At 66.3% G+C, this 11,545-nt stretch overlaps 2 protein-coding genes across 2 annotated transcripts; both read right to left on the bottom strand.

Moving 5' to 3' along the window:
* Nucleotides 1-41: 41 nt before the first annotated feature.
* TAGLN (transgelin) lies at nt 42-2,563 on the bottom strand. Its single transcript, XM_054395643.1, has 5 exons — nt 2,532-2,563; nt 864-1,063; nt 565-742; nt 364-466; nt 42-183 (listed from the first exon to the last, which is right to left on the bottom strand). The coding sequence occupies exons 2-5, from the start codon at nt 1,041-1,043 to the stop codon at nt 42-44; spliced, it is 603 nt and encodes a 200-aa protein (XP_054251618.1). The 5' UTR covers nt 1,044-1,063; nt 2,532-2,563.
* A 1,055-nt stretch (nt 2,564-3,618) lies between these two features.
* Nucleotides 3,619-10,347, bottom strand: SIDT2 (SID1 transmembrane family member 2). Its single transcript, XM_054395721.1, is given in 31 exon segments — nt 3,619-4,050; nt 4,134-4,247; nt 4,347-4,457; nt 4,621-4,638; nt 4,640-4,666; nt 4,668-4,691; nt 4,693-4,730; nt 5,036-5,090; nt 5,186-5,262; nt 5,361-5,469; nt 5,548-5,684; nt 5,763-5,880; nt 5,975-6,098; nt 6,190-6,263; nt 6,393-6,459; nt 6,549-6,622; nt 6,710-6,831; nt 7,255-7,317; nt 7,590-7,664; nt 7,773-7,844; nt 7,976-7,987; nt 8,235-8,290; nt 8,428-8,521; nt 8,637-8,702; nt 8,819-8,930; nt 9,054-9,137; nt 9,215-9,316; nt 9,422-9,467; nt 9,558-9,719; nt 9,836-9,957; nt 10,126-10,347. Coding segments are annotated over 31 exon segments (2,640 nt in total). The 3' UTR covers nt 3,619-3,987.
* Nucleotides 10,348-11,545: the final 1,198 nt, after the last annotated feature.

Raw genomic sequence — 11,545 nt, 5'->3', positions numbered from 1 at the left:
CGCCGGCGGCGGGAGGGCTGGGGGCGGCGGGGAGCGGCTGCCTAGCTGATGATCTGCCGGGGCCGGCCGTAGCTCATCCCCGCCTGTGACGCGCCCTTGTTGCTGCCCATCTGTAGACCGATGACGTTCTTGCCCTCCTTCAGCTGGCTCTCGGTGAACTCCCGCTTGTGCTCCTGCGCCTTCCTGCGGGGCGGGGGGAGAGGCATATGTGGCACCCCCGTGCCTAACCCAGTGCCCAGCTCCTTGTCTCTGGGGTGCCCTGGCAGCACCTGCCCCCCAGGGATGCCTTGCCCGCCGTGTGCTCCAGGGCTCTGTTGGGTAGCAAGGGGGTGCCCACTCCCGGGACCGCCCTCCCCTACTTACTTCATGAACCAGCTGGGGTCCCCGTGGTAGTTGCCGTCGTTCTTGGTGACTGCCAGGCTCCCTAGAGCCATCAGCGTCCTCTGCACCGCCGCCATGTCCTTGGCTGCCAAGGGAAGGGACGGAAGGGTATGAGGGCGGGCCCGGCGTGACAGCCCCGGACCCCTCCCCAACGGCGGCTGCCCCCCAGCTGCCCGTCCACACCTTCAAAGAGGTCGACGGTCTGGAACACGTCCGTCTTGACCACGCCGTAGTCCTCAGCCGCCTTGAGGAACTGAGCGATCTGCTCCATCTGCTTGAACACCATGGTCGGGGGGGGGTCGGGGATCTTGACGGGCTTGGAGCCGGCAGGGTAGAGGCTGTTCACCAGCTGGCTGAGGACCTGCCAGCAGAGCAGAGTCTGTGCTCGCTGTGCCCCCCACACATCACCAGCTGCGGAGCTGCCCACCCCACCCAATGCCCACCCAGTCCCGGGCAGAGTGGGCGCCCAGCCCCCTACTTACGACGCCGTTCTTCAGCCAGACCTGGAAGCCCAGGCGGCCGCGCTCGGGGCGGCCCACGGAGGAGCCGCACTGTGCCACGATCCACTCCACCAGACGCTCCTCCAGCTCGTCGTCGTACTTCTTCTCGATCTTGGACTGCACGTCCCTGCTCATGCCATAGGCAGGGCCCTTGTTTGCCATCTCTGCGGTGGGTGGGAGCCCTGGGTGGGACAGGGACCGTCAGGCTGTGAAGATTCTGTCCCCTTGCCCAGGGACCTCGCAGACGCCCCGGCACTCTGAGACATCTGCCTGGTGCAACAGGGACATGCTCTGCTCCCGGCTCTTCCCTTGGCACCAGCTCCATCTGGGCACCTTTGGAGGTGAGTGCAGGGCTGTGCCCTCGGACAGGCGGTGCCCATCCTGGTAGAGGTACCTTGTCCCCACTCCCTGGGTCAGACTGTATGAGAGAGCAGCCTTGTCCCTGTCCCCTGCCTGCTCAGCCGCCTGTCGTCTCTTGTCTGGCACAAATGTCCCTGGCATGGCCATGTCCTCCAGCCAGAGCAGCCATGCTGCCCCGTGGGCACTACAGAGCGGAGGGGTCTGGGTGGCAGGATGACCACAGTAGGTGACCATGGCACAGCAGGGTGGTCACACCATGCTGGGGTGGGGTGGCGTGATGCTGTGGGGTGCTGGGGATGAGCTTAGGCAAGACAGGATGGAGGTGGGAGCTGTGCCCATGCCCTTGTAAGGACATGCTGTGGGTAGAGATGGCAGGTAGCTGGCTGCAGGCAGGGCTGGAGGATGCCAGGGAAGATGCCAGGAGGGAGAGGTGCTGGGAGCCAGCAGCCAAATCCTCAGTGGAGATGACATCGCTCCTTCCTTCACAGCTCCCTGCCTGGCATTCAGCCACCAAGTATCAGGGCTGTGCCCCCGAGGAGCCATGTGCCCAGTGCCCAGATCCATACCCTGCCCTGGGCTGGCTCACCCCAACTGCTGGGCACATCCTGGACAGGCCCTGAGCCCTGGCACAGCTCAGTGCCACAGATGATGTTGCCAGCAGTGCCACGGCCCCCCACAAGCCCCATGGTTTATGCAGGGGCACCCCACAGGCACCACCAGGCATATCCAGGAATGCCACAGCCAGCTCCATTCTGTGGCCCAGCTGCCCATGCAGACCCCAGCCTCACCCACTCACGGTCCCTCGGCCACACGGCAGTGCTCACTGACCACCAGTTTCCCCTGGACCTGCCAGCCCTGCAGCTTCTCCCGGTGGGCCTGATCCTCAGCCAGGGAGCAGTGGGGCAAGGCAAGGGGCAGCATCCCAGTCCGGGAAGCAGCATCCCCAGTCCAGGGAGTGGCATCCCAGTCGGGGAACGCCATCCCCAGTCCGGGGAGTGGTATTCCAGCCAGAGGAATGGAAATCCCATCCTGGCAACAGGAGCAGAGCCCCGGGAACAGCGTCGCCATCCCACGCGCAGGGTCTCCATCCTGGCCGTGGCATCCCCATCCCGGGCATGGGGACATGCAGGAATCCCCATCCCTGGAGCAGCAGCACAGCCCCGGGAGCAGCGTCCCCAGTCCAGACTCGGGGTCCTCATACCGGACAGCAGCACCCCCGATGCCAAGCGCTCGGTTTCCCCTCGCTGGGGTACCCTCCCTGCTGCCCCCCCGCCCCGCAGTGGGACTTACGGGCGCTGCTGCGGGAGGCGCGGGCGGTGCGGGACCGGGAGCCGGTGGAGTGCGCGGCGGGGCCGCCGACCCCGCGCTAAAAGGGCCGGGGCCGGCCCGGTGATGTCAGCCCCCCACCCCGTCCTCCCTCCCCGCCGGCTCCGTGACTTGGGCCCAGGCACCATATTTGGGGAAAGACTCCGAAAAGCATCGTGGCTGCGCATTCCCTGCGCGCCTCCGCCCCCCGGGCCCGGGGGCAGCGGGCGGCTGGCCGGGGCCGCCGGATCCGGTCCTTTTATAGCCAGGAGCTCGCCCGCCGCCCCCCGCCGTTTTCTCCGGGGGGTTGCTACGTGGGGCTTGGCAGCCTGCGTGGGGCCTACAGTCCGCGGTGTGTCCTGGGTGGTGGCATCTGTGGGCATCGCACCTGGGCATCCCCTTCAGCCAAGGAACAAGTGACAGGAAGAGTGGAAATGGCCTCAAGTTGTGCCAGGGGAGGGTTAGGTTGGAGATGAGGAAAAATTTCTTTGCTGCAAGAGTGGTCAGGGACTGGCACAGGCTGCCCAGGGAGGTGGTGGAGTCCCCATCCCTGGAGGTGTTCCAGAAACCTGTGGCCATGGCACTTGGGGCCAGGGTTTGGTGGCCCTGGTGGTGTTGGGTTGAAGGTTGGACCTGGTGACCTGGGAGATCTTCTCCAACCCAAACAGTTCTGATTCCATCCCACAGCCATCCCCAGGCTCCTCTCCACAGACTTCCCCCACGTCATACAGGAGGGTCTCCAGGGCAGGAGGGGAGCAGCAGCCCTGCTTCTGCCACAGTGCCACTGGGAAGCAAAAGCTGATGCCAGAGCAGAACGGGGCTGCCACCGCAGGCAGGGCCGGCTGCTCCCCGTGCCCCCCAGTGCCCAGGCAGGAGGCAGCAGGCAGCAGCAAAGTGCAGACACTTTAATGCGAGTCCCTTCCCAGCAGACCCGCGGGGAGCGGCGACGGAGGGACAGCCAGTGGCCAGCGCCCCGCTGGGGACACCGAGGGGCACGAGAGCGGCAGTTCCCCCCCGACCCGCACCGCCCCCGCGGCCGCACGCCCCCCACCTCCCACCCATACGACTCAGGCACTGAAGAGAGACCCTCACCCGCCTGCCCGGGGGGGCACGGGGCTGCTGGCACCGTGCTTGCCACCAGGGGCACACGGCCACAGAACAGCAGCACCTTGTCCAGTGTCACTTGTCACCAAGCACAGGTGCCCCCCAGAGGTGCCCCCAGCCCTCTTTTGGCTGCAACGAGCCTGGGGACAGACAAACAGCAATGAGGAGGAGGCACAACCAGGGACCCCCGAGACTGTGCGGGGAGTGGGACGGAGTGGCTGGCAGTACCCCCAGCGTGGGCTTCCCTCCCCAAGGGCAGGGTGACAGGGTACCCCCCTTCCCAGGGCTGCAGCCAGGCATTTGGCACGGTGCCAGGGCAGTGGGCAGCTGCAGGCCCCTAGAAGACATAGATCTTGTCCCGCTGGACACAGTCCAGGTCATCGTCCAGTGTCAGCAGCACCTGCGGGTGAGGGGAGCCACGGTGAGCCAGGGCAGCGGGCAGCTGGGCAGCAGGCAGCCGTGCCCACAGCAGCCAGCACCTACCAGGAAGGAGCCAAACATGGCGATGGAGGAGAGGAAGTGCCAGATGTCGTGGTCATCAAAGAAGTCGAGCAGGATGCAGTCCCGATTGTGCTCCCGGGACTCTGCTGGTGTTTTCTGGTGGGGACAGGGCCAGGCAGTCATCCTGCCAGCCCCTGGCCACCCTGCCAGCCCCTGGCCCCTCTGCCCACCCTGCTGTGACACTCTCCCACTCACCTGCCAGGTGCTGAGCCCCTGGAAGAAGAAGAAGAGGGCGAAGCCCCAGACCACCGAGGTGCTGATAATGCAGAGCAAGGGAATGAGCTGGATGCGCTCACCGCTGCGGAGCTGCAGGAGAGGCCAGGGTCAACGGGAGGCAGGAGCTGGCAGGGATGCCCAACCCTGCCCTCCCTACCGGGCATGCCCCGAGGCCCATTCAAGAAGAGCGGCAGGGATGCCAACCCTGCCCTCCCTACCGGGCAGCAGCCCCCCACGCAGCCAGGCCTCACACCTTCATGATGATGTAGAAGAGCGAAGTAGAGGAGGAGGTTGCAGATTGCCGATGGCCAGCAGGTAGGAAGCCGAAGTCATTGGGGCGGACAATGAGGCCAGTAGGCAGCACTGGGGGGGCAGGGAGAGGCAGCAGGGTCAGCACAGCCCACGGGTGCCCCCGCCATGCCCCAGTGCCCTGCTGTCCCCAGAGATGCCGGCCCAGCACCTGCCAGTGTGTGCGGTCGTGTGGGGACACTGGGGCTGCCACAGCTCCAGCAGGGACACTCTGTGCTTAGCTCACAGCTGCCCTCAGCCCAGCCCCAGCAGAGGGCACAGGGCTGGGGGGGGCCATGCTGCAGGAGCAGGACAGGACTGGCAGCAGGGATGGGGACCAGGCTGGCAGGAGCAGCAAGGGTCTGGCATGCGTGCTCTGCACCTTACAGCTGACCAGTTGATGATGTTGCCCATGACCAGCAGCACCATGCGGTCCTGCAAAGGCGGGAGGGGGGGGGGCTGTGAGGGGGGGGGCAGCGCTCCCAGCTGGGGACCCCCCCAGTGCCACCAGGCATGGTGCCAGCACTCACCACGTACATGGGACCGCTGCACTGCCGGATGCAGTCCGTGTACAGCATGTGCAGGATCCTGCGCAGGATGCCTGAGTCTGGGGCGAACAGAGAGGAGAGGTCACGCTGTGGGGGAGGGGGTCCACTGAGCTGCCCCCCACCCACCCTGCCTGCAGCAGTGCCCCTCACGCCTCACCCAGCTTCCAGCGCCCCATGTAGTAGAGCTGGGTGCTGAGCAGCAGGGTGGCCACGATGTGGATGATGGAGAAGATGATCCAGAAGGCTGTGTTGCCCTTGCCAAAGACCTGCAGGGCAGCTGGCAGTGAGCCGTGGGGGACCACCAGCAGCTGCCCCCTGCGTGGGCACCCAGCCCCCAGACTCACCACGCCCACCACGGAGAAGAAGATGACGACAGCCAGGCAGGCATAGGCACTGTAGGCGCTGGCATTAATGTCCGGGTGCCGCTTCTGGTAGAGCTTCAGCATGCAGAGCCCAGCGATCATGTACATGAAGGAGGTGTCTGCAGGGGGGCGGTGGTGAGCCAGACGAGGGCAGCCCTGGCGTGGGCAGCAGGGGGGCCGGGCAGGGGAGCACTCACCGAACTGGAAGTTGGTGTAGTTGGGGCAGACGTGGTAGCAGGCACTGAGCAGCCCTTCCATCATGAGAGCTGTGCCCATGGCATAGAAGAGCCCAAAGTGCTTGGGGATGCCACACTCCTGGGGGGGTGGGAGGTTGAGGGAGGAGATGTGGCAGGGGGTCCTGGGCAGCTGAGACACAGCCCCCTCCGCCCCGGGCATGCCTGTCCCTTACCAGGGCATGGGCGTCGTTGCGCAGCAGTGCCCGGTTGTAGTTGATCTCCCTCTGCAGGATGATGAGCAGGAAGAGCAGACCCAGCAGGATGTAGCCCAGGTTGCTGAGGATGTTGTTGAAGGCGCTGCGAGGGGACCCGAGCCCGAAGTGGGTGCTGGGGACACCCCCTCCCTGGGACCCCCAGCCACCCGCTGTGCCCCCGAGCCCGAACCCACCTGAGGTTCCCCAGCGGGTGGGCACAGAGGAAGTTGTAGTAGCAGATGTCCTGGTTGCCGGTGACGTTCACCACCTGCAGGTGGGCACGGGGAAAGCGGGTGGTGAGGGGACGTGGGGACACCGAGGACATCCCCACGGCAGCTGGAGAGCAGCCCCCAAGCACCCAGAAGCCCCATCTGCCCCCACCAGGACCCCCACTCACCGTCTGGTAGGTGATGACGAGCTGGATGACAGGGAGGGCGTAGAAAACAGCGATGGTGGCGATGTTCCTGCAGGAGGCAGCGGGGAGGGTGGTGGTGGTGTCAGGGGATCCCCGGGCACAGCTCTGTGCCCCCCATCCCTGCTGCCCCCCACTCACCAGAAGTAGATTTGGTACTTCTTGCGCAGCACTCGCTTGTCCTTGCGCGCCAGGTCAGCCACGCAGAGGAATTGCTGCAAGGAGAAGGGGCAGGTGGAGGAGCCGGTCCCAGCCGGCGGGCCGAGGGGCGGGGGCAGGCGGCGGGGGACGGCGAAACACACCTTGGTGCGGATCACGTTCTTGTCGTAGTCGATGTCTGCCAGCGTGTCGTAGTCGTCCTCCTCCACCGAGCTGAGCGAGTCCAGGCGCGGCCGCCCGGCCACGTTCTCCAGCGACCGCTCCCCTGCGGCCGAGCCGGCGCCGTCAGCACAGCCCCCTCGGTCCCGCCCGCCTCAGCCTCCCCCTCGCCAGCCCCAATCGCCCCCAATTAACCGCTCAGACACCTCCTTGCCAACAGGGTCCAGCTGCCTGCTGGCGCCGGCACTGCCCTAGGCTGGGGACACGTGCTGGCTGTGCCAGTGTGGGCATCGCCCCGTGCCCTGGCTCCCCAGGGCTCTGCCAAGCCGGGGACAGGGTGAGGCCAGGAGGATGATGTCCTGCCCCACAGCCCCTTGGGTCCTGCCCTGCCCGCTGTGGGGTCTGTGGGCAGCTGCCCTTGCTTGGAGGGAGGGAGGAGGGCGTGCAGGTGCCAGCGCCGCAGGCACAAGCTTGGGGCAGGGCAGATTTTGGCTTGATTGGCTCATCCCTGCCCAGTACCAGCATCTACCCATGACAATGCTCAGCGGCCTCATCGGGGCGGAGGGTGTGCGCCGCTTGAACTGCTCCTGCCCTTCAAAGGAAAGCCAAAGTCACTGGGGCGGGGGTGGTGCCAGCCCCGAGGGGGGCACCCCGGTGCCTGTCCATCTCCAGCACCAACGGAGACCCCCCATGGGCCTGCAGGGAGGGGTTGGCAACACAGGGACCCTTCCTGGGCGGTGGAAAGGTAGAGCAGTGACACTGCCAGCAGCTCTGCACTGTTGGGGAGCCTGAGCACTCCCCAGGCATGCCAGCTCTGCAGGGCTGCAGCCGTACCAGCCTCCACACCGCTGCCCCAGCACTCACCCACGTAGCTGTAGGCAACCTCTACCGAGCCCATGCTGTCCGTGACACCCTCGGCACTGCTGGAGGAACCGTTTCCTGCAAGGATGGCCAGACTGGGTGGGCATGGCTGCAGTGGGCACGGCTATGGGGGGCACAGCCACCTGCTGCCAGGCTGGGAGGTGAGAGTCAGTGCCTGGCACTCACCGAAGGAGCCATAACCGTAGCTGTCGTAGGGGGAATGGCCCAGGAAGGAGCTGGGGATGCTGCGGCTGTGCCCTGCAAGACAGGAGGGTCCCTGTCAGCCTCCCCTGGCACCCTTGACCAGCCTTTTGGCACAAAGCAGCACCCCACACCCCTGCCCTGGCACAGGAGGGAGCTCAAAGGACAGAGCCAATGCTGGCACCTACCCAGTAGGGATGCTGGGAGTCCCCAGGAAGCCATGGAAAGAAAGAGACAGACTTGGTGAGGTGGCCAAGCCCCAGCGCAGCCCTGCCAGCCCCAGAGTAGCAGAGTGGTGAAGCCCAGGCCCCAGAAGGACCCTGTACCCCCAATATCAGGATTTGTCCCCAGGGAGCTGAGGGCCAAGCAGGGCTCAGGGGGACAGTGAGGAGCTCCTGGGAACGCCCCAGCAGCCTCCTCAGTATGCTGCTGCCACCAGCCCCTCACCTGTGTCCATGCTGGGCGAGTCCATGGCTGTCAGGAGCCCCTTCCTCTTCTGCTGCCTGCCGAGGGAAACAGCCATGAGTGGCCAGGGTGGGTGGCACAGCAAGGACCAGGACCCCCAAGGACCCTGCACCAAGAACATGGCACAGAACCCAGGGGCTCAGCACCCCCAGGGGATGGGGCGGCCAGAACTCACCGGCAGCTCTCCCAGCAAGCGATGAGCAGCGTGAGGACGTAGAAGGAGAGGAAGATGCCCAGGCAGAAGAGGACGCTGCTGACATAGGCCTCCGCTGTGCAGAGCCAACACAAGCTCTCAGCGGGGAGCAGCAGCCCCCAGGACCTGCTGTGGGGTCCCCTGTGGGGCCCAGCACCCCCCCAGCCCCAAAGAGCCCCTCCCAGGCTTACAGGTTATGGCAGGCGACACCATCACCTCCAACAGCTTCTGCCGGTTGTGCTGGTCCACAGGTTCCTCTGCAGGAAGGCAGGGGCCAAGGGCTCAGCTCTCTGTGACACTGCTCCTCACCCTGTCCCCAGCACACAGCTCACAGTGGCAGGGCTCTGCTGCCCCCAGCCCCCACCGGGCATACCTGGGGAGGCGTTTTTGGAGAGGGGGTAGTAGGGCAGAGCCCCCCCACATGCCTCATCCTCGGTCTTCACCACCACCACCACGTAGAAGCTGTTGCTGGGGAAATCCTTCTTCTGCAGTGGGTGAGATGGGGGTCAGTCAGGCCACACTGGGGGGCATGAGCCTGCCAGAGCTGGGCAGGGGCCAGGAGGGGAACAGCTCCACGGCACAACCCCGTGGCACAGCCCTGTGCCCACCTGCACCGTGATGGCTGCCTTCTTGGTCATGGTCTGGTACATGCCGATGAAGGCCACGTTGTTGTCCAAGTCGTAGACAGGGCACTGTGGGGGTGGAGGGGCTGTCAGCCCTGTTGGGCACCATGGCTCACCCAGGCAGGGCCCCCACCCCCCAAACCTACCAGGATGTCCTGGATAGAGATGACAGAGCAGGGGAAGGCCATGGCTGAGGTCACCTTCACTATCACAGAGTCCACTCCCGTGGGGAACTTGTACTTGAAATACTGGGGAGGGGAAAGAGCATCACTGGTGGCCATGCTGCCCCCCTGGGTGCTGCACCTCTGCCATGCCATGCCATGCCATGCCATGCCATGCCAGCTGCTCCTCACCTGTGGCTGGGCAGCAGTGGCATTGAAGCTGAACTTCTCATTCGTCCTGCAGAGAGCACGGGAAAGATGATGGCAGGTGAGGGGACACAGGGCCCCGGCGGGCAGGGAGGGGGCAGGGCCGTGGGCCTCTCCTCACCGCAGCACAAAGTTCTCCACACGGGTGACCCGCAGCAGGTAGGAGGCATTGAGGGACAGTGTGGAGACATCCACGTAGAAGTTCTGGGTCTCCACCTCCGCCTTGGTCTGGGGCTGGCAGAGCGTGCGGCTCACCTCCTGGTACGTGTACTTCCGCTGGTACCTGGGTGGGCAGAGGGGTGCTGTGCCCACCGGTCCCCAGTCCTGTTTGCTGGCGCCCACTGGCACCCCTCCAGCCTGGCTGGCCAGGGGCTCAGTGCCTGCCCCGCTGCTACTCACAGCCCACGGAGGATGAGGGGCACCTGGAAGGAGACCACAGCTTCCTTCTGCCTCACCACGAAGAGCACCGGCAAGTCCTTGTGGTCCGACAGGACGTTGACCGAGACCCGCACGCCCTCGGTCTGCGGGCAGAGCGGGAGGCCCCGGCGTCGGCAGGGCAGCTCCGGCCACGGTGCCTGGACTTTGCTCGGCACTCGTGGCAGAGGATGAGGGTGAGGCGAGAACCGTGCTGAGGACAGCGGAACCCGGGGGAAGGAGCAGGGGCGGGGGGCAGCGGCGGTGCAGCTCACCCAGTTCCTGCGGACGGTGTGGTTGAAGGCGTAGATATGGAGCAGGCTGGCGTTGACGGAGTCGGTGTAGGAGGTGTCGAAGAGGGCCTCGGTTTCCACCACATGCCGGGACTCACGGGGCTGCGACAGCGGCTGGGGCAGGGTGGGCGGCAGGGACCAGAGCAGCAGAGCCCAGCCCAGCACTGCCGGGACCAGCAGCGCGGCTGCCCCGCTGCCCGGCATCCCGCCAGCATCCCCGGCCCCTCCCCGGCCGGCCAAGGTCCGCCAGGGCAGGACGGGACGGCACGGGACGCGACGGCTCAGCCGGGGCGCGCTCGGGCACCCAGCCCCATCGCTGGCCCCGCTGCCGCTCCTCGCTGACCGATCTCCGCTCCCCGGTGCAAGGGCCGGCGCTGACCCGGTGCCGCTGCGGACGGGCGCTACGGGAAGATCCCGGTGTCCGGTGTCTGGTGTCCGGTGTCCGCTGCCGGTGGCCTGAGCCTGGTCCCGGCGGTGGCGGTGCCCGGTGGCGCTGCCCGGTACTTTCTATCTCCCCGGAACACAGCAGCAGTAAACACGGACCGGCGGTGACGTCACGCAGCGTCACCCGGTGAAGGGCCAGACCGGGGAAGTGACGCGGCGGCGGCGGCGGCAGGCGGGGCCCGGGAGCGGGCGGTCCGTGCCCGAGGGGAGTGGCCCCTGCGGCAGCCCCCGGCACAGCGGGGAAACCCCGGTCCCTGCGGACCTGGCGGGGGAAGCTCTCGCTCCCGAAGGGACCCTTTGCCCCATACGGGTCTGATGGGGAAGCCACAGCCCTACCCCATATGGCACCCCATAGGGGACCCCCTGGCCTCTATGGGACCTCACAGGGCACCCTGTATGGGAAGCACCATCCCATAGGTGAGTTCCTGCCCCATACTGAACCCCAGCCCGAACCCCATCCCATATGGCATCCCACGGGTGAGCCCCAACCCTGCAGGGTGATGTCCAACCCCATGCACAGCTGCCCCCCACCCCAAACCCCTCTGATGGGACAAGGACCCACCCGCCCAGCCCAGGGAGGGGACTGGTGTGAGCAAGGCCTCCCCAGTGCGGGCACCACGTCCACCCCTGCGGCCAGCAGCACTGGGAGGTGCTCACTGTGGCCAGTGGCCTCCACCTTGATGTAGTCACCTTCCGCTGTGTGGCAGCAAGCACCTGCCACCAGCTGTCCCCACCAGTGACCCAAGTGGGCTGGGCCAGCACAGCCACTGGTCCAACCAGACCAGCTGCTGGGTGTGCAACGACCCTGGCTCACCAGAGGGAATCCTGCTCCAGATCCCTCCTGCAAGCAGGCTCAGGGACTCCTCCCCAGCCAAGGCCTGCCCAAGCCACTAGCCCAGCCTGCTTGCCACCACCATCCTCGCGTGGGGGGCACAGAGAGGTCCCTTGTCATCTCCCA

This window comes from Indicator indicator, chromosome 34 (assembly GCF_027791375.1).
Source record: "Indicator indicator isolate 239-I01 chromosome 34, UM_Iind_1.1, whole genome shotgun sequence".
Taxonomy (NCBI): domain Eukaryota; kingdom Metazoa; phylum Chordata; class Aves; order Piciformes; family Indicatoridae; genus Indicator; species Indicator indicator.
Note: the sequence above shows the minus strand (reverse complement) of the source record. Positions and strands in the feature narration are given on the sequence as shown.